The following is a 22,950-nucleotide window of genomic DNA, read 5'->3' on the forward strand; positions in this document are numbered from 1 at the left end:
ACATCTCTAATACAACACCTCCATGTGTCTTGGGTAGTTTTGCCATGTCTACTAGAAAAAGTAAAGAGGCTTTTACTTCAGGAACCAGACGTGTCTAAAACAGGGAATCCCACAAAATATACACCCCGACCACATGATGAAATGAAACCTAACTCTTTTGAGTTCTTTGGTTCAGAGCTCCCTGTATCCTCTGAAACCCTCAAAGTCCTAGATTGGTCCCAAATACTCTGCTGATGACATTATTTAAGGTCCACTCCTGGCCTCATAATAACTAATAGATTTCTAACGTTTCCCTGGCAGTGATTTCTCTGCCACACCTGGCCAATTTATTTCTGTTTTTGGTCCAAACTGACATCGTTAAAAGTAGATTAGGAACATTGAGTTGCTGTTAGAACCTGAGAAGGGAGCGGCCGGCTGCTAGGTTTGCGGAGAGAAACATGACAGATGTAGAGAAGAAGAAAATTGGGTAGTAAAAAGTCTTTCAGACGAACATGAAGCCTAAGATCCCCAAACATGTGTCTTCATGCATCTATTGGCACCCCCTACATTAGTTCAACCTGACCTGATTATTATGAAGCTGCTATATTGAGACAGATAAACTCCTGAATGCATTTCTTATACTGCTGCTCAGTGGGGCTGCTGATTGGGTATTGACCTGGCTGTCCAAAGGGTCCTTCTGACTCCCGCATCTCATCGTTCATCCGGGCAAGACGCAGCCTGAAGGAAAAAATGAGAAATCAAAAAGAGGATTTAGTTATTTGAAAAACACTTAATGGACTCTATAGTGCGTAAGTAAAACAACATACAGCGTGACTATATCTGCGTTGGCTTGCTGCACAGCTATACTCAGCGGATCCTGGCCATCTTCGTCACCATCGTTCTGTGTAGCTCCTCGTTTGAGGAATAAACACACCTGCCTGGAAAGACAAAAGAAAACAAGATCAATTATAACCAGAACTCAATGGTAATCATTTTTTAAAATATTTCAACCACAAGTTAGGTCACGTTTCTTTTACACTGGATGTATCTGTAAAAGTAAGGAAGGTTTAGTCTGTTTCCTTGTTGCAACCGGGGCCCACACAAAAACTAACCAAGGGCCGTGCTTTGAGAAGCCTGGCACTATTGGAGTGAAAATATGATTTATAGCCACTTTCAGTCAAACAATGGTTTTCCCGGGAGAACAACAAGCCTGAACTTCTCATAAAAGGAAAAGTCAATTCTTTTAAATCACTCATGCATGCCTTTTAAATAGGTTTCCTGCACGAGGCTCATTGTCCTGGACAAGCTTAGCATCACTCCAACAAAGCTCGCTTTACTAAACTGTAAACCATGTGTGAAGTGGTTAGAAATGCAGCAGGGAGAGTAAAACTCCTCATGACTCACCCCGTGTGTCCCAGATACGTGGCATGATGCAGGGGCCCCCTCCCTCTCGCGTCTCTTTGGTTGACGTCAGCAGCGTTCTGGAGCAGAAACTCACAGGCAATCAATGAACCCTAAAATAAAGCAGAAGTGAAAAGATGTTTACATTGGATTATGTCATAATCAGATTTTTTGTCTAATGAAAGACCGATGTGAGAAGTTTCCAGACCTCTTCGGTCGATTCACTCACCCCGATCACAGCCTGTATGAGGGGCGTTTTTCCTTCGTCTTCCTCGTTTACTAAATTGACATCAGCTCCATGAGCTAGCGCTGCAGCCATGACGGGGAGGTTACGAGCTTTCGAGGCTTTATAGAGCAGGGCTCCGGGATGAAGATCCCTTAGGTCCTCCAGGTCTGACGTCTCTGGCTCGGCCTCCAATTCAGCCTCTCCGCTCGAGTCCTCGGACACCTCACACTCTGAGGACAGCGTAACATAACTCAGCAACAGCATACAGACATAAAAGCAGCTCGTTACAGTTCATCCCCTGGACTCACCCTCCTCTGTGACGCTGTCCACTACTGAGCCAAACACCAGGATGTCTGTGCTGCCGTCTGTACTGCCTCCCAACCCGCTGTCGCTGCTCAGACCTGCCGGACCGGGAGGCGCCACAACATGGACACATTAGTCACAGCTGTCTCTTTCAGAGCAATTAGTGTCATTTTAATGGTGCAATAGTGAACACACAATCCAAGCTCTGTATTCCCATGCTTTAAAATGTGTGGTACAAAGGTGTGAGTGTCACAGTAGGGAGTTGCTTACTTCGAGGCCCAGATCCCGTATCAAAGTAGGAGAAGAGGGAGTCCAGCTCATCGGGACAGAACAGAGATTCTCGTCTGAACTTAGCAGCTGCTATGAGAGGAACAGAAAGAAAGCTTTTATATGGTGTCTAATTTGTATGAAAAACACTGGAAAACTACATCGCTAAGCTGCATTTCACCTGACATACAGTACCTGAGGAGAAGGTGGAGGGGGAGGTGTTTCCAGGCTCCTGTCGGTATCTCCGCCGTGTTTTGGGCACCGTCGTAGCGCTGTTGTGTCTTCGGCATTTCTTCACACTCCACCGCCGCTCCGACTTCCTCTCCCCGTTGATGAGTATCTCAGTGGAGCCCAGCTTCTTCAAGAATTTCTTCTCTACATATTTTGCCTTAATCCAGGCCTCTTTTTCTTGCCTGAACAAAACCACATGACATACGACTTTTGATGTTAGTGCCTCAAAGGTCACATGTTTATAGATCAGATTAGCTGCGCTTCATCAGTTCTCACCTTGAGCTGGATGGTAATGGTTTCTTAAGACCTTTTTCTTGGCAGGAGCCTTCATAGATGTGGTTGATGACGCTGTTTCCGAGTTCACACATCAACTACAAGGAAATATGACAATGATTAGGAACTTAAAGTAATAGTTTGATAGTTTAGGAATTATATTGGGCTTTTTGCTAAAGGGTAGCTGAGATAACCCAGATCACTCCCTTGTCTTTTTGTAAAATATAAATGCTTGCTAGCTTAGCATAAAAACTAAAAAGGGAAACTGCTAGTTTATCTAAGCTAAACAATCTCACCGTTGGTTTAACATTTCTGTTTTTAAACTAATTAAACAAACATAAAGCTCGTATTGTTTCAGAGAAACATTTTGATATACATTTTGTGTATTTTGAGTAGTTGCCTTTAGACCACAGTTAGGGCTATGCGATATGACCAAAATCTCATATCCCGATATAAGAATTCTATCATCCCGATAACGACATAAATCACAAAAATGTAACATTTTCTGTAAATTCTGTGAATCTCGGGCAGCTCGACTTGCGGGAAGTGTTTCCAGCTGCGCGTCATGTAGCTGGAGTCGAGTGTTTTAACCAATGCATGAAACTATACATTTTTAGACATAAGTTGTAAAGGCCGCCATTTTCTTTGTGAGTATTTATTACACAGCGTGCTGCGGGGAAAGCCTGTTCTAACGTTTGAGTCTAAGGTTTATTTTTTAGCACCTGTCGGCTCTTTTTTGCTTCTCATCCATAAATAATCTGCTCTTTCACGTGATTCAGTTTATTTTGAAAAGTCTCAACAGTATCTTGAGCTTTATTGTGAAAGGTTTATGTGGTACATAAACAAGCGGACACGCGATGCTGTTACCGTCGTTGTTGCTAACGACAATGCATAAAAACAGGCGCTAATCCGTCTGTAGTGTGGTTATATTAAATCTAAGAGAAAGAGAGAACTTTAAGAAATTAATATAGTCACTACAGTGACCATCAAAACAATGAAAAAATATTGCCGTAAACAGTTTATTTTGAAACAAACGATAGCGTAAAATGAAACGATAGACGTTTTTATATCGTCATCCGATACATATCGTTCTATCGAACAACCACAGTTAATATAATTTTCAATTTTTCTGTAATTTCTTAATGAATTTCAACTTTTGCCTAAATATTATGAACCAAACTGGAGTTTCCAGTTTGTTTCATATTATTTAGTTATAATAGTTTTTATTTGTTTTAGTGTTAGTGACATAGAAGCCTTTTTTTTTTTTTTACATTGATACATTATATACAATATAAAGTGGGTTATTTTATAACAACGTATTATGTTACGATATAAATACTTAAGTAATGGTCATGTAGATATCACATTCTCAAGAAACATGTTCATAAATGGTTTTGAAGATCAAAACAATTCCTGTATTTTTCTCTGTTTTAGATCATTTTATCAGTGCAAACTATCCTTTACTTTTATAAAAGTCTTATTATTGTTTTTATTTCAGTTAATTCAGTGTTTTTAAATCATTTTTTCCAAATAAGGTGTTCATTTTAGCTGGTTACAAGGATACTGCTTTGGAAAAAGCCAAACAAATAGGTTCCTCTTTAGTCTGACTTACTATCATATCTTATATTTTTAATGTTTATGGAGGTGTGCATGCACGACGGTCTGTTTGTCTGTTTGAACAGGTACACTCGTGTTTTAATGTGGGATTTCATCCAAACTGTGAAGCCTTTTGTCACAGTAGGTTTTAACAAGTGCTATAAGACAGTGATATCCATTTTTCATCTTCAGGTTATTCTAGTAATGTGTTAAAAACTGCCCCATGGCTGTTTAGCTGAGACTAATTGTACCTTTAATAATTCTGGTTCCCACGAGTCCAGCGTGAGTGAGCGCACCTTTGAGCAGTGAACTCCAAGACTCCTGCAAGAGAAACATATTCAGAGTCCAGAGATGTGCTGTTGATGTTCTGTAGTCAAACTGTTTAGTGCTTAAAGGGGAAGAATTTCACTTTGTTAGGACTGTAAAGCAGCAGATGGCGTCCAGCTCGACAAAACAAAAAGCAGTTTATATTCTTCTAATATGAAAAGATGCACCATGGCGTTGTGTGGTGACCTGATTTGAATCCCGGGCTCCTAATGTCATGCAAATCACTGTCTGGTATCTAGGCAACTGTTGCACGTTAGAAAAAAACTGCACTGAGCTACAAGAGGCCACGTCTGATCTCTCTGTGAGAAGAACAGTCCAAAGGAGGAGCATGAATATTCAACAGGTGGGCACACACGCATTCAGGGACGGGATTTGAGATTACATAAGCAGTGAAAATTGTGGCTGCAAAATAAACAAAACTCCTAAGGGATCAGACGCCTGAAAACGACCCTCAATGACGCCACAGTGTGATGGAATGAAACAAAAGTGCAAAGGAAGTGTCTTTCTGCAAACATGGTGCCTCCATTCAGCAGCATTACATCATATCCAGCACTGAATTCAGCTATTCAATGACTTATCACTCTGTGAAAACTCTCACTCAAGGCACGACTGATCCAATAAGCAGTGTCCTGCACTTTAATCTGTCAGCAGCGTGTGTGGCAGAACGTGCTCTCCCAACTTTAGCAGGCTGCTGGCACCTCTTCCTGTCCTCAGAGCCAGCAGCCGCCACACAGCACGAGGCAGGTTTAGAGGAAGCGCTCAGATTCTTTAAGTCCACCCTAAAGATGCTTATCGTGCTTAATTGTGCAGTTTGACATTGAGAGGCTGTTTTCACACTCTTCTTCTGTTGGGAAGTCAATATGACTATGATGACCTTCCCTTTAACGTGACACTGGCAGACTCCAATGCTAAGCTAAAAGTGACAACCTACGGAAAATATGACAAAAACAACCCAGGACTGTGGAGCTGCTGGAATACTATCAGACAAGAATGAGTCAAGGTTCCTCTTCCAGAGGACTCAGTTCCCACGTGTTTATAGACTGTAGTTAAAAGAAGAGGAGATGGTATAGTATAGTAAACATGGCCCTGTCCAAACTTTTCTGAGAATAATGCAGGCGTTTTTTCTACCTGTGGATGCCGGAGCACTCGATGCACAGCAGGATGCCGAGGTTGATTGAGGCCCAGCGAGGGTCGGCCTGACCGCAGTCGCAGCACTGCTCGTTCCCCGGCAGACACTGGATCCGCTGCAGGATGGTCTCGCCCCGGGCGCTGCGCTCCCGTGGCTCACTGGCTGAATCGATGCTGCTTGTGGATGGAGAGGCTGTTCTGTCCAGATGCTACAAACAAATGCTATCAGTTAGGACGGAATTTCATTCAATTTTAGTGAAACAAAGTATTATTTGTTATAAATTGAGAGGAAGTATGTGGAGTTGTGTCGATGTGAATTAAACTTTACAGATTAAACAAATGAGATAAAACGTTAAGTTTAAATATCCTAATAGGAACATCTGCTACGACTGGACTATTTTTTTATAACAGGTATTTTAGTCTAGGGCATTGCAGCATAATTTATTAACTGATCATAGAGCAACTGTGGGTGTTAGATAAATAGATTATAGTGGAATAAAAAGTACCATATTTGAATTAAAACATGGAAAAACATCCCATAAACAAGCATTTTTTCCCATTAATTTTGACTCACCTCTATGTAGTACGTGTCTGGGCTCTCTCTGTAGGCTGAAGCGATGCTAGCTTGAACAGCCTGAATCCACGAATGTCTTAACTTCTCAGACTCAGCCTGAAGCATACAGCTCCTGAAAGACGCCCACATTATATTCATGAATCAGAAAAAGGATTGTTGTAATATTTATGATTACCTAAAGCACAGATTAAGAAAGAATAAAGTAAAGCAAGCCACCTCCTGATGCTGTACCTGCACAGCAGTGATTTGAACAAAGCAGTCAATATTTAATTTATTTTTTTATGTGAGTTTAAATTTAGAGATACTTAGTAAATTGAAACTTTGTGATAAGTAACTTTAAAATTTGAGATATGGCCTGAATTCCTGTATTTATGACTGAGGTAGGATCTAGACCCTTGATGACCCTAAACTGGATGGATAGGATTGATTGTTGTGCAATCATTTTCTCTTTCAGCTATAAAAGTCTCACATAGATGCGTGCTAATTTTGGCTAAGATTATTACCAAGGAACAACTTCTGATGGGAAAATTCTAATCCCAATATGATGACTTCTGGCTCTAAAAAAACAACATGGTGGCAGCTAAATTACTATGTTGTGGCTTGAAAATGCAAAACGCAGAAATCAATGGGTCACTTTGCTACAGTCTATGATTATTACTAGACAAATAAACATGACACAGACACACTTTGACTTGGTGGCGTCTCTAGAGGAAAAGTTACAGGATCACCATAGTCAGACCACAGTGATCTGAGCCATTGATCCCAGTATGGTCACCAGTTTATCATTATCATGGCATCGTGCTTATTTACTTGGAGGGGGAGACGACTTCAAAGCAGAACCTCCTCTCGATGTCCTCGCATGGTTTAACAGAGCATAGCCGGAGGTCCTCCACTACCACCGTCAGAGAATCCTGCAAACACAAAAACATCTTCTCATTCCTGATATCATCAACACAGAAAACAGCCATTTTCCTTCTAGAATATACATTTTTCCTGACCAGCTGTTGGCTCCCCCTGAGGGTACACTGAGACCCAAGAGGTTAAGCATTCAGGCTAAAACAGACAGAGCAGTTTTTATTTTATGTTTATTAATCTCTGACCTGCTTAACATGCATAATTCAATGTAGATCACCATAAACAGCACTACTAAATTCTCACAAGCCACATCATCCCTAAAGAAAGCTGACATGGACTAAAGTGGACTTACCTTGAGTTTCTTCTGATAGACCAGCTGACTGTTTTGTATGGAGAACCACCGTCTAGACAGAGGGAGAGAAATAAAAACATTTGAAATGGGATGCATCACATCATCACAACCTTTTTAAGGTATTTTACTCTTTATTAGTAGTATTATAAAGTTTCTAAAGTAGGTCACCTCCTCTGTTTTTTGGATTATGTTTGGAATAACTGACTAAAATCACGGAGCCAAACAAATCTCCTGTTTTATAAAGAGATTCTCTAAGCCTTAAGAGATACAGGACCTTGACATATGGTTAAAAGCTCTGATCCCAGAGAACAAACCTTTGAGCTTCGGCTGGCTCCATCAAAGTTTGGTTGGCTGCTCTAACATATTCATCCCTCTATATTAATAAAATCTTAATAACACCATGAATTCACCTTTAACAGCTTCTGTCTCTCCTAATCTATCCTTTGCTTAGGAGAAAGAGTCAAGCAAGCCTCCAGCAGGTCCTGGTGATGTATTGACGTCACAGTTTGCGTGATTAATGCATTATGCATAGCATGAGCTAGAACTGGTCCCCACTGAGGACTCGGTTAAATGCAGAGAACACATTTCCCTACATTAATAAAAGATAACATAAAACATTTACCATGTATTTATTTACAAATGTATTAACTATGACTATGCATCTAGTCTAGAATAATTTTTTTGTTCCTTCTGCTTCAGGTTTTGCATTAAGAAACTCTTTAATGGCCCATCTATGTTAAAGGAAGGTAATAAAAATGTATCTTCAAGGCTCTTTCTGACTGGAAATTCAAGATTTTATCCTCTTTAATTGAATCTGAGATTTTACTTTATAAAGACAATTCATTATATTTTCTAAATTATGTAATTAAAATGAACTACTAATAAATTCTAGTCCTATTAGTAAATAGGAATTTTCTTTATTTCTACTTAACCTTTTTCCTTCATGTAGTTCCTGCCTATTATGAAGTATTCTATTGAGCAATATATACTGAGCCTGCTTATTAATGCCATTTGTTTGGTTGTGTTTATTGTTTCGTCCATAACTACTCGTTTTTAAGATATTTTCCTAACTATTTTCTTTACTCGTCATTTCACCAAATTATTACTAGTACTTTCGATAAGTTTGTCATTTTTGTGACTTAAAATATTCCCTTTAAAACTTCACTCGGTTTTCAGAGTACCGGGGTTACCCTGGTAACCAAACTTTTCTTTATTGCGTGACATATTGTATAATGAAAGTAAAACTGCTTTGTCAGATCTCTTTGAAAAGGAGATGAGGCTTACGTAGCATAAATGTTTGTGTGGATTTTTGTAGTTACCTGTTCCAGGTCTTAAACGCATTGCTGGCCCTCTTGAACAGGTAGCCCTCCATCACCACACCATTAGGAGCATCCACGTTAAACTCCACCTTCGATTCGTCATAGGAAAAGTCCTGAAGGAGAGGAAGGGCAAAATAAATCCTGTCTGTCACAGATGGAAGCCAAAGGCCTATTTACTGCTGGCAGGGTGTCGTTTTAACCTGTTAATGGCCAAATGAGGAAAACCAAAGATTTTTCTGTAGTGAAGAGGCTGCATCTGAGGTATTCCTCAAATACCAGCATACATACTGTATATAAACCATCTGAATCATCATAACTCGTGTGATGTAGAAATGGTCACATGTGAAGCTGCATGCCTACTAACTCTGTGGCACATTGGGAACAGATGTGACTGTGATGCAGATTATTACATAAACACAGTGATTCATGTGAAATTCGCCTTCAGCCTCTTTCATGACTGCCTTTACTGCTGGCCAATGGAAAACAAAAGCAAGCAGGTATGCAGGGGTGAAGGCCAAGTCGAGGCCCTGAAGGGTTGCAGGAAGAAATCATTTAAACTTCAGTGTTTTGGTAACCTACATTCTTAAAAGTAATTTCATATGCAGCAGGACAGAATATTAACTTATCCAGTATTAAATTTCAGCTTTGCATGCATGCAGCCCGGAGAAAATAGCAGACCTAAGCGTCCCAGCAGAGCGGGTTTTAGGCTGTTTCTTGTTCAAATGTAGAGAACACATGAGCGTTTCTGCTGACGCGACCCTTCAAACTACTCTGCTGTTTCATAACAATGGGGGATATACACACCATTAGCTTCTTGCTGCTTGTTTAAATAATAGAACAACTTGCTGCATTACACACGTCCCCGTTTTGAATATATACACATGAATGAATTCCAGAGCAGAGACAGGGACTTTGAGCGGAGTAACCAACAACTCATGGAGGCTCATAGGAAACAAAAAACAAACAAACGCACTTGAAAACTTAAAAATGAGTCATTTATAATCATTTTGTACGCACCTCCTGCCTAAGCTTCAACAAACAGTAGACATAAAATCTGTCCAACTCCCAAAACTTTCAAAAAGGACTGTACATAAGAAGGAGTCCTTCAAAATCTTTCAAACTCAAATCTGTTGCTTTCCATTTGCAATTAAAGTAAAAACTTTTACTACTTTTAGTATTATCTAACATACTTAGTTATATTATATTTACAGGATAACAGTTTTCCACAAGAAAAAGGGAAGTTAGACATCCTTTCTTTCGATGTAATTTTCAACGATAGTTACAATTACATGACAATTCAGAGTGGACAGTGACACCCCAGAACCCCCCTTTTAGCCCAGCCCATGCACAGACAGAGAACACTACAGGCACTGATATCACGGAGTCACAGTCTGCTGCAACCAGTCAACACAAATCTCGGCTAGCACCTGAGGAAACTATCACATCAGCAACTCTTTAATATGAAAAACTCATCATGTTATTTCTTTCCACATCCTCCACCACTTCTCCAAGTTTAATGAAATATAGTCAGGTAGACTTACAGTAACTTTATTAAACAAAAACAGCAATGAAACATAGCAAACATACCTTTGATTAGGCTTCCAATCAACAACACATGCCAGAAACCAAAATGAGATGACAAAATAAACCTGCTACAAATGGATGATGCAAAATTCCCACGCAAATCCACAGTTCAAAGTTTGCATGAATTTGAGCTTTTTCTGCATGACTGCATTTTCCTGTGTCCATTGCTCTTAACATTAATACGCATGTACGCATGTGTTACTGAGCATTATGACTGAGAGTTTAATCGGAGACTCTGCCAAGAGACAGCTATGTTAGAGAATAAGTAAGCTAGAGATAAAGGGAGAAAGCGACAGGATGTTATAGCACAAAGCATTTACCAGCACTGCTTCCTTTAAAGTAATAGAAAACAAGAATAAAGATGAATAGTGTGCAAAACCACCCACCAAACTACGGTCGAACCGGCAAAAGATCTTCATTCTCAAACGCTTCAAATGCTCCGATAACATTAAAATGCACAAAAAAAACTTGTAAAACGGCTCCTGAAAAGTGGATTCCTCAGAGTAAAAGCATGTCTGTCTCCGTGCTGCAGCTCTCACGCTTTGTGCTGCTGCAGTCCGATGAGTAATTCCAACACTGACATGTGTGCCTTCCACTACAGCCACCTGCCTGCCACCCTGTGAGCCTCCAGATTATGGCTAATTACCATACAGCTGCCAATGTATCCCTGGCAGGGAGGTGTGGAGGAATTGCGGACTTTGCTATGCTGTCCTGTAGCTGCTCTTGACCCTCCAAAAAAGCAAGTTTCAACTCCCTAAACACACCTCCCTTACTGAAGAGGACCCACTGAGAATCCAACAGGCAGCCAGCCAAGACCCCAAACAAATCCTACAACTGAAGGCTTGATTTACCGGCCACACTGACAGCAGCTCTGCCCACTTAAATTCCTGAAATGTAACTGATAAGCCGGCGAGAAATCAAGTCGACACAGCTTACCTGCACATCGCCGCACGCTGGAGGAAACACTGAACAAGCTCTGCACTCTGCAAGCTTTCAAATCCACAACAAAGATCATCTATTTTTAATGAAGCAACGTCACACAGACCAAAAAAAAAAACCATCAGTGAATTATTAAACAAGCAGCCGGCCTCAAAGTATTACGAGCAAATATGTAAACTGATGTGGAACAGCAGGCAGGAAAAAGAAAAAACAGATGGGAACACTGGATGATGAAAACACAGTGTCCTGATACTTCATCCACCTGCTGCTCCTGTACGCAGGTTGGTGTGCAAACCTAATACACCAAATGGTGAGCCCAGTTGGCTGTAGTGATTACACAGTCATCACTCATCTGCAGCATCCTTCTGTTCTCATTAATACTACAGTCTGACTGCTGTCATACCTGTAAGACATCTGCTTAGCCACTTCCCACTAATCCTCAACCAACCTGCTTGGTTTTTTCTACAAGTTTCCTGAACATCCTTTAAAATACTAAACTGATACTAAACAGTCTCCTGGAACTGATCTGTTATGCCAACATGAAGGAAACAACCACAACAAGACAACAACAAAGAACGGCACTGGTCACACATTAAGGTTAATGCTTTAATTGAACAATGAGCTTTAACAACATCCTCAATAGCAGATGTTGATGGATTAGCAGCTACCTAAATCCCTGACTGGGCTATAAGAAAACTTTCCTGTGGAAATAAAGCTTCTCCCCAAATACCTGGAAATTTGTCTAATGAGGTCTGAGTGTTTGGACATCATCTAATCTGAGAAAGGAGAAAAGTATTTACACAGAGCAGATCTGGGGCACCTATTACTTCAGAAAATGTTAAACGGGACAAAAAAGAATAGCCATTATTGCATTTTTTGCTTGGAATTTTAATAAGCCAATAAGTTAAGAAACAATTCTGTTTTTTTATTTAACAAGCTCTCAAGGAAAATATCATTTAACTGGAGTGACGTAACCAACTTACAGAGGAAAATATTTCATCATTACTAAATCACAAACAACCATGTGGAACACCTCATAATTAAAATAAACTTGGTGATGCATAAGGGGCAGCAGGCAGAACTCCGCTGGTTACCTAAATCTAGGATAGTAGGCAGAGCTTGGACAGGACTTCTCCATTAAACCTGTGGTTAAAAATGAATGGCTCTGGCATTTAGCTATCTGCACTGTGCAATGTGTACCCACACAGCAATAGTGACAGTTCTCAGTTGGAGTACTTTTAACTCCCTTTCTACCCCCCAGTTGCCCCTTTGCCCTGTGTAAGTTTACACAAACCTTATTGCACATGCTCAGTGTGATGAAGAAGAAAAGAGACCAAATGACAAAGTAGGCCAATACTGATCTAAAAGCAGCTGACAGTAAAAGAGGCTGAACATCCTACCCTCAAATCAAATCATCAAATGAGCTTCAGGGAAACTAGACATTAATTATTATAATGTATATAAATGAAATAACCCAGGGAATCAGTAAAAAAAAATAGAGAAGCTGACTGATTTATATTATACTTTAAAAGCACATTCTGTGGTAAAATGTTAGACCGGTGTCTATTTTAGTACACCACCATGATCTCTCTGCAGAGGCCCATGTAAGAGACAGGTTCTACATAGGCCTTTCAAGCTAACTTCAGTGTTTCTAATTGTTTCGTATAAATGATTCAGGATGCACTTCAGCTTGCCCTCAAGGCTTCAGGAGTCCAACTACAGCTGCAGAAAACTTCAAAGGAGTTTGCCAATGTTCCCTGCTAACACTGTGGGCTAAGCTGCAACCGCCTCCTCTGACACTAAAATAAAGAGGTGCTTGAAGTAGAAAAACAGAATTCACATGGGAAGACAGATGAAGGCATACTCACCTGCATGAGGGTCTGGGAGGAGATGGTGGCATTTGAAACATACAAGAAGAAGAAAAGAGAGGAGAGCATTAGCACCACCAACAGCAGACTGGTTAAAATGAGGATAATAGGCTAATCTTTCAGTTTCAGCGCGCCTCTGATTATCCTCATTACTGGATTTCCATCACTTTAGGAATGAGAAACAAAACACACCTATTGAAATAACAAAATGTTTTCATTCAGTGCGGTTTCAGCTAGTTTATTTACCACTACAGGCCCCTTGGTGATCAATGTTTGATGAAGCTTAGTGTCTAACAGATCAATAACTGGCCCCACATGCTACCCATCCCTTCCCTGTGGGTCTATCCTCAGCCCAGACCACAATGCCTGGAGGCTGACCAGAGCTGACTGACAGATGGTCACTGATCCTGGGGTCCAGACGATCCAGACCCATGCTGAAAATAAGTCTTTGTAAATTATTAAACATGCCTGCCATGCCTAACCTTGTCGATTTTGTTTTTGGGAAAATTATTAGAAAGCCAATAATACTGACAATTTAAAAAAATAAACAAGGTAAGTTATACTCTATTTACTCCAAAAGTTGGAAAATTGAGTGTCACAGCAGACACAATCAACAGAAAAAATTGCAAATTTTTGAGACAATTGAGGATTTTAAAAGGGGAAAAAGCTCAATTTTAGTTACATTAAAAGTTTATAGAAAAATGTAAAAACAAAATTAAACATTTGTGAAGCAAAAATAAATAGTAAATCAAAGAAAATACAATAGCTTAATAAAATAAAGGAAACAAGGCAAATAGTTCAACAAGGTAAAAAAAAAAATACAGTAAAGAAGAACCTCAATTAAAATATGTTAAATATGAGAGCTCACTGAATAAAAAAATAACAATTAAGTAGTATTTAGTAGATACTACTTAATAGGATTGGTATTTTGTTATGAAACCGTAGAGTTTCTGTACATGACATTGTGGGATCGTAGCTAAAATAGTTGTTAGCTAATAATGGTAAACAACACAAAGAATTGACAGCTCTACTTAAAGGTGACAGTGTTTTGACTCTACAATATACTTGTTGCTATGCAACCAATTAAAAATAAAGACTTGATGAGATATAATGTTTAACCTGAAAAACATTTTTATTTAACCTGTGTTAAGGAATAAACCTAAGTTAGTTCAAACTATCACCTGTTAGCATGCTAATGTTAGCTTATTATCACTAGTACTAATAGCAGTTTTTGTTCACTATAGCTAGCTAGTTTATTATTCTTTACTTCTGGTTTCTATTGCACTTTTTCATGACTGCTCAGCTGCAAGTGTTTGCAGACAAGTCCACATCTTCTATACGAACTACAGACCACCGTGGCAATCTGCCTGTGATCAAAACAATCACAGGCAATGTGGCTCAGCACCCTCTGTGTGACAGATCTCACCCATTTACAGCCAGAAGACACCCAGAGGATACAGTGTTGGTAGAGTCAAGTTTTTTTTAGAGTCTTTTTATGGCACCAAAATACAACCCATACAGTCAGCACTTTACATGACTGCTTATAAATCAGCTTATAAAAGTGCTGACAGTTACCATTCACAGCAGACAACAGCAGGATTAATATCTGTTAAAACACTTAAATCTACCTGCTTTAATGCTTTAATCAATGCCTGGAGTTTGTTAGGGGGATTAATCAAACATTTCTCAGCTGCACAAGTCTAATCCTTTTCCAGCCACAACAGATCAACTGGTCCAAGTGGCAGACTGGATCTCAGAGGTGTGATATAGTATCAATGTGACTGGAAAGTCAATTTAATTGTGTATATTTTTCCCTGAGTGAATTTGAAATATTTTATTTCAATTTATTGTATCATAATCAGCTTTTATCTATTTAAATTAGTTCATATTTTACTTTTATTGCATTTAATTTTATTTCACAATATTCCATTACATATTTTCTTATTTATCTCCTTCAAACTATTTTATTTTACTCTTTCTGTTATATGTTTTTGTGGGGGTTTTTTTAATCTGAATTTCATTCATCTTTATATTATTCTGCAAATTTGAGATTTTGTTATAGTTTTTTCATATATGGCATGACAAAAAGGAAAACAGGGAAAAGGGGTAAAAAAAATCTAATCTCTGGGAAAAATTAATAAGGAAAAGCTGTAAATTTACAAAAGAACGAGTGATACAATTGCTAGGACAAAGGTTAATTTACAGAGACAGGATGAAAAAAATGGCCAATGTATATGAAAAAAAACCTAACAAATTTGTGAGAAAAGGCTATTTTGCAAATATAAAAGAAAGAAATAGGAAATTATATAACAAAAAAAGGGTTAATTTATGTGTGAAAACAGACAAAATTACCAGGGGGGAAAAAACGTGCAAATTTCTGTAATAAACTGGGAAGAAATAAACTAGCATAACATTTTTTTTTTGAAGAGAGATATTACACGATACAAAGTCCCCAGAGAAATGGTGTTGTTATGTTGGCTCAGTGATGAGCACAGATGGTAACATTACAAAGCAGAAGAAACAATTTTAAATGAAAACTCCAATCCAAGACCTTTGACCTGTGACATACTTTCTTTTAAAATCAAACTTAGTTTATTAACTATGTACACGTTCTATTTAATCAATCGAGGGAAAAAAAAGAGGAACTCACCCTCTGCTGAATCGTTGCATGTTTGTGCTCCATTTCCCTCTTCTCCATGGCTGAATCAATCACCAGCTGATCCAACTTAAAAGTCAATTCACACAAAAGAAGAAAAAAATCAGTTGTTTCAGTATTCATTCTGCTGTTAAATAACTAAAATATACTGTAAATCCTGTAAATACAGTCAGAGCTGGGATGATTCAGATTAGCTGACTATAACTGAGCCTTTTCGGGTAACCGAGAGAGTCACTAAGTGGAAATTGAAATTATGTAACAGGCTGGTATCAATAGTTAAAATGAGGACCAATCAAACCAGGGTGCCTGAGGAAATGAGTGGTGGTGAGAACAATCACACCTCTCACCTCTGCAGCCAACTTCTTCATGTAGGGGTCGATCTCATCCAGCAGGTTGTAGCCCTGCTGGAACAGCGAGTACTGGGCATTCATAAATGACAGCATCTGTGTAGGAAATGAAAATTAACTTTAAGAAGTGCACAGATCCTTCATGCTTTTTTTGACTATATTAAAAGAATAAAATATCGGCTTACAGCATCTAGGATCTCAAATTTCTTCTTCGCCTGAAGTACATTGATCTGCAGAAAAAACAAAAATGAAGTGTTTATAATTAACAAGGGAGTGGTCATTCACCCCACCCACTGACATTTTGAATTATAAAAATATTTCTTACCATGAATTTGCAAATATGTCTGATTTCATATGTAAATTCTAATTTATATAAATTAATAAAACCCAGAAGATAGACTGCATTAAAACATTATTAGTATTAGTATAAGTATAATATGGTCAAAAATAACACCACTCTCCTTTAAGTCACTCAGGGTTAACATTATCTTTTAGTTGAAGCCCTTAACACTAAATATTATTTGACACAAACTATTAAGTTAACGCCCTCTGGTGGACATTATTATCTATCTATAACATGACCAACAAAAATAAACATCAGCTGGCCCTATGATGGGTTTGTTTCCTTCTCACTGCTGTAACAAACAGCCCTTATGCATCAGTTGGAACACAGAATGCAAAGGCTTTGCATTCTGTGTTCCAACTGATGCAAACCTAAGTGATATTTTGTGCTACGTTTAAGAGGTTACGTCCATATAGAGCACATCGCCCTGCAGCTTTAACCTTTTCCACCTCAAGACACTTAAAGTTAAAACTCAATAGATTAAGATGTCTAAGAGCTGTGAGAGAAAGCTGCCGGCAGACAAACTGAAGAAAGGAAAGAGGGCACGGCCATCACGGCGATCGCTCTGAATCAGTCTCCTTTTGTTCCCGCGGGCAGTCCTGGTAAACGTGTGGGCAAAATAAGCCCATGCTAAATGCGACCAGAGCAAAGCATGCGCCACTCAAGCAGAAGGGCTCTGGCAGACGACGCTGCAGGCTGACAGGCTACATCATGGTCACTTTCTAATTGTAATGGCAACAAGAGGCTGTCTCGTGGGGGTGCAAATGAGTCTGAAGGGATTACACTGCTTCTTAAAACTTTACTCTTTTTGGGTAACTGAAACTGAAAATGATGCTCAAAATCAGTGCCTGGGTGTAGTTTTCATGATTTGTTACTCGGTACATTCTTAGATCTTAGTCCAGTGAGAGTATTTAGTACATCTTATATGTTGTCTTTTTTCTTTTTACAGTGTTTTTCTGACCTGTAGCACGTAGTCCAGAGCGAGGTGTCGGTAGCACTTGCGGGTGATGCTCAGCGCGCTAGTGGCTTCTTCGACCTCGTGAGGCTTGTTCCTGGGTGCCTGAGCGTTCTTCACCTGTGCTATTTCCATGTCCTCACGCACCCTGTCAAAGTGCTTTTTTGTCTCCTTGAATTTTCGAACATCCCTGACAAACAAAATAGAACAAAATACAAGTGAGACATTAGCGTTGCAGGTTAACGTTACGTCTGAAAAAACGTGTCTGGGCTGCAAAATGTTGTAGCCTGTTCTATATTTAAACACTTAAGAAAGGTTTTTGGGGGTAACAAGGACATGTAGGCCTTTTAAAGGTTGTGGAGTAATCCTTTTCCCACCTGTATTGAATATTTTATACATCTAAATATCTACAGGGATACTTCAGCAAATTGTAGGTTTACTTACTCTTTCACAAAATTGTGCAGCTGTTGCTTTACAGACCGCTGGGCTTGATCAAACAGGATCTGAAACAGGTCACAAATAAGACATTAGATGAAATTTATAATACTTTTAGACATTGCTAGTTCATTATTATTTATTCTTTGGCTTATGTCACCATAAAGTTATTATCACGGGATTTCATTTTGGTCATGGAAGCTGTGACCAGTAAATTTAACCAGACACTTTAGACAAGAGGACCAGAACCAGCCTGCCAAAGGGAGGGTATACATTCTGGCTTTTTCGCAGTTATCTCATATTCAATTTTACAACAATGATATCACCCATGACCAGCCATACTACCCCAATGTAATTAATATACATATATATAAACTAATAAAAAGCAAAAATATTGACAATTATACAAGGGAACAACTCTGGAAATATTACAGAAAAAAATCCTGGCTAATTTGCGAGAAGAAAACAGGAGGAAATTTACAAGAAAAAAAAATTTTTAGAGAAAAAAAAAAGGTCAAAATTTACTAATGAAATATTTGCAAATTTACAAGAAAACTGTATTTCAATTTTACAGGAAATTCTTTGGCGAATTACAGTCAAAGAAATTTAATATATCAGAAAAAAACTGCCAAAATTTATAAAACAAATCAAATAAGGATAAGTTTATGAGAGCAATGTATATAATAGATAAACTCTTAAAACAGACTATTCAATTAAACAAGAGAAGTACTTTTAGTGATTTACATTTTATCATTATTGCTTTTTATTTCCTACTCTAACATTTCTTTCATCGGGCTGGCTTAGTGTGGAAAACATCTCATTGCTCATCATCATTTTTGTAAATGCATCATTTATAAAATGTGAATGCTATTGTTTATGTGGTCCACAAAGTAAAAAGCTTTCGACAAACCAGTCAGCAGACTAATATTAGAATAACTCTAAATAAATAAGTACATATTGAAAATACCATATGTTGATGCCCAATCAAATTAGTGCAGCAAATGTATATTTATTGTATTGCGTGATGTATGAACTTAGTTCAAATTCAGGATGAAATGTAATGTAGCATTTCTTATTCCAAGTCTTTTGGAAGAAAGCGACAATGTTCCTATTGTGATATGACTTTCAAAGTAACCAGCAGAGGGCGACAAAGCCCAGCTGTTTTCAAAAGATGCTCGTAAATTATGGAAATCAGACATTAATGCCTGTTTGAATGAGTGGAGAGGCAATGATGCTGTGACTCAAACACCCCTGCTCCAACACAATAACATGCTGCCTTCAGTTTGGCGTTTTACATTCGAGATCCCTCCTCTTCCCTTTCATGCTCAGAGAGTACAGTCAGTGTGCAAGAGCTGCTGCTGCTAAATAGGTCACTCGGGCAGAGAGGGAGGGAGTGAGGAAGTAAGCAAGAGGGAGGAGAGGAGGATTCTGGTACAACACAACACTGCAGTCTGCATTCAGCACAGGGTACAAACCAGTCAAACTGCCAAGGCCCACGTGTCCTTACCACAACCGAGCAGTTAGACTGCTTAAAGGGTTTCACCCTCATCCCGCTAGAATAATTGGATACATGCGTTTTGGTATGGATTAGAAGATTTGAGTTTGCCAGGCTGTATAAATAGGCTTATGAGTGTTTTAACTCAGGGATTATAGGCGCGGATGATGGGAAAGACACTCTGCTATTGTTGTTGCTGTAAGCTGTGTATAGAGGGTATATGACAGACTATTAGGGTCAGTGATGGAAAAAAAAGAAGACATTGTGTTGGTGGTTGTGCAAAAACACAGTTTTTTGTTGTTGGTTTTTTTTATCTGTGGCCAATACACCAAAAATGGTCCCATAGTTCCAGCTTTTTCTCTTATATTACATTTTCTGTTTTAAAAATTTTGCAGGATTTTCATTGATAATTGTACAATTGCCACAGCCAAAATTTGCCATTTTTTTCTTGCAACATTTTTTTCCCTCCTAAATATGTCATTTTAATCTGATAAAAAAAACACGAGTTATCTCATGAATTTGCTGTTTTTTGTCACAAATTTGCCCATTTTGTTGTAAATTAACAACTTTAATCTAAAAAATTAAAAAAAGAATGTCAGAAAGATTCTACAAACTTAACTGTGGGTCAAATGGAAGTGGTACTTTTAAATGGATTCTCTTGATGCCTCAAAGAAACGTGTTTGTTTTGATGGTAGCAGCCCACCCATTCGGCACTTTGCTGTAATGCTAGTGAGGCTAGCTGAGTAACCTTTCCTGCTTCTTGGAAAGTAAAATGTTTAAAATGGCACCCTGTTTGGCAGTAAACAGGTCTGATAGTGCATATGTGGTCTGCCTGTTTCCCTGAATGTATTTTAACAAGCTCTCAGAAAAGTGAAAGTGGTAGCTGGAAGTTTGGGCCATCAGGAGCTTTCTCAAACACGTGATGCCTAAAACACGAAAATCAGCAGTGCAGTGGTGTATGGCGGTCATAAACTCTCCAGGGTTGGATTAGTTTAAGCGTCGAGCAGACAGAACTGAGGTGGACTGCGGTTTAGAGCAAACCGCAGTCTTTAAAAGTTGTGGGCTCACCCAGCACACCTCTGTGATGTTTGTGTGCGGCAGGAGAACTGCTGTGAAACTTCCTGGCTTGGGGGGAAGTGCAGCCTGTTGCATTCCGGAGCTATTTTTGTGGCAAGCTGACACCCTTGTTTCACCGGACCAACATGCATCAGGTTGTCACTGCATAATGCAAATGTAATGTAATATGGGGGTCTGGGGACTGGTTATGATTTATGAAAAATGATGGAAATTGTCAGACTGGACTTCAGAGGTTGATTCCTACCTGTCACACTTAAAAAACGGACCCAGTTTTCCATCACTTCAACTTTAGTTTGAACCTAAAGTCACAGTGTGGAGCTTCAGACTAATAAATACAGAAAATGTGTTTTTTCCATGTTCCCATTTTTGGTTTTTATGTAGTCAGAGATAATATATTTCTGTTTTGATTGTCTCACATGGCTCCACAGAAACACTGTTTGTGGCCTTAAACTATAGTAAGCATTAGGTAATTTGGAGGGGCAGAAAAAGCTACTAAAGATCAGAAGCACTGTGACAAACCAGCTAACAGCTGGTGGTAGGTAACAGACACTGGCTTGCAAACTAGTTCAATTTACATAAATATTATGTTTTATTTAATTTACATTTTTTTCGATCTAGACTAAGAAAATACTTGGAAAGTGTAGATTTTTAATACAAGTATACGGATGCTTTATCTTTTAAACATCAAATATTGGCCTGCTATACATTAGCATGTAGTTAATATACTAACTGTACAACATCTAATTGCCATCATAACTGTATTAACAAAGCTGGGATACAAAAGACAGAATTACAACTTTTAAAAAGTATTTTTATCCTACATTTCTCATAAGTTTAGTGTTCAACAGAATACTGAATTCTCTTTTTTCATAATCTTAGTCATATATTCAATTTTGTTAATTTTTTCAAATCTTATTTTATTACTGTTATATTATTCTATTACTGTTAGCCCTGAAACAGGCTGGTGCCCTGTCCTGGGTGTATCCACCTCTTGCCCTATGGCAGCTGAGATAGGCCCCAGCCCGCACACGGCCCTGAATTGGATAAGCATAAGAGAATGAATAGATGGATGGATGACTGTTATATATGACATTTTTACTCACTCACAGGATAAAGCCTTCAGTATAGATCTGTGGAACTTTTAACAATGTTTGTTTTTACTGTATTTTTTATTGTAACAACAAAAACTGTATGATTCTATTGTCTATCTATCGTTGCTTAATGGCATCCCACCTGACAGACCAGCCATGTTAATTATGACAGAGTGCCACTTTGTTTTGACTTGAAATCTTCTTAGCAGTTAAATGTTGAGAGCAACAGACATTTCATTTCCATATTTGACAGATAAGCACAAACTGTAGAGTTAATGTCAAACATAAGTAAGTCCAAGAGTATCTGGCACACCTTCAGCATGCTGACATCAGAGCTAAGGAATGAAATGGTTGAAGACACCATTACAAAAGACTACTGTACTGACTATCACTTTTTTAAATCCCTTCGCTGATTCCACCAGCATGTTCAGACAGAATGATGTGATTTAGTCAGTCAAGCAATTATCTCAAGCCCACTCTGTGCACAAGAACACCTTTGTCAAATCGGAGTGGGTAAAAACACACTGTTGTTTTTAGACTTTATCCAGGAAACCATGCATGCTTCGTGTCTCTAGGTTTGGATTTGACTGTGAAACTGCAAGTGCGTTGGGTAACGACTTGTGACTGAGAATACTACAGTTAATCCTCCTTTCTTACGGTCAGCAGAAATTACAAAACCAAAATGCAGCATTTGAGCCCATAAACTCCGAGCTGGGAGCCAAAGGCTGTTGTCCCACATACTTCTATACAACCAGATTACATAAAAATGGATTTAATTAAAGATGTTTTAGGCTGGAAATGCAGGACAAAAAGAAGCACTTATTTGTATGCACTATGGGAATGTTTTTCCTTTTTGGAAATTATTTGGATTGTATATGCCAATGGTTGAAGTGTGATTTGTCCAGGGCACCAATGATCTATCTCCTTGAATGCATTTATAAAGAGAGCACTGATGGTGGGTCTAGTGACTTGTGCCAAACTAATCCTTTTGTTTTGGAAAGAATCTCAAACTCTGATAATAAAACTCCAAAAGGTTGATTCTGTTCATCTGGACGTATCGTTTTCAGTGGGACTACGTCCAGATGAACAGAATCAACCTTTTGGCATTTACTTACCTGGAGGATTGAGTAAGCATCAAGACATTCTGACAATGAAAATTTGGACTGAACAAAAGGACACTGTTGCTTGTGAAAAAAAACATTTGGGAAGGGTCATTTGTAAAAAAAAAAAAAAAAAAAGGGGGGGATGGTCAGGGAGCAATCAAACAGGTTTTATGAGTTATTATCTAAAGACAACGGAAAAGCATTTTGTGATGCATGTCTGACAGCA

General features: G+C 38.7%; 1 protein-coding gene across 3 annotated transcripts in view; it reads right to left on the minus strand.

The window, feature by feature from the left end:
* Positions 1-22,950, minus strand: part of acap3a (ArfGAP with coiled-coil, ankyrin repeat and PH domains 3a) — a 67,753-nt gene that overhangs the window by 5,949 nt on the left and 38,854 nt on the right. The window contains exons 5-24 of one of the 3 annotated variants that reach the window (XM_026153312.1): positions 17,968-18,026; positions 17,530-17,713; positions 16,411-16,455; positions 16,226-16,321; positions 15,873-15,947; positions 13,223-13,234; positions 8,832-8,944; positions 7,513-7,564; positions 7,116-7,216; positions 6,306-6,417; positions 5,732-5,940; positions 4,528-4,597; positions 2,684-2,778; positions 2,372-2,589; positions 2,180-2,266; positions 1,915-2,016; positions 1,610-1,836; positions 1,384-1,493; positions 807-917; positions 656-717 (exon numbers count right to left, since the gene is read on the minus strand). In XM_026153312.1, coding sequence (XP_026009097.1) covers positions 656-717; positions 807-917; positions 1,384-1,493; positions 1,610-1,836; positions 1,915-2,016; positions 2,180-2,266; positions 2,372-2,589; positions 2,684-2,778; positions 4,528-4,597; positions 5,732-5,940; positions 6,306-6,417; positions 7,116-7,216; positions 7,513-7,564; positions 8,832-8,944; positions 13,223-13,234; positions 15,873-15,947; positions 16,226-16,321; positions 16,411-16,455; positions 17,530-17,713; positions 17,968-18,026 — 2,140 coding nt within the window. Of the gene's footprint in view, positions 1-655; positions 718-806; positions 918-1,383; positions 1,494-1,609; positions 1,837-1,914; positions 2,017-2,179; positions 2,270-2,371; positions 2,590-2,683; positions 2,779-4,527; positions 4,598-5,731; positions 5,941-6,305; positions 6,418-7,115; positions 7,217-7,512; positions 7,565-8,831; positions 8,945-13,222; positions 13,235-15,872; positions 15,948-16,225; positions 16,322-16,410; positions 16,456-17,529; positions 17,714-17,967; positions 18,027-22,950 lie in introns of all 3 variants that reach the window. The other 2 variants (XM_026153313.1, XM_026153311.1) reach the window with 2 other exon arrangements.

Source organism: Astatotilapia calliptera, chromosome 20, assembly GCF_900246225.1.
Source record: "Astatotilapia calliptera chromosome 20, fAstCal1.2, whole genome shotgun sequence".
NCBI lineage: Eukaryota > Metazoa > Chordata > Actinopteri > Cichliformes > Cichlidae > Astatotilapia > Astatotilapia calliptera.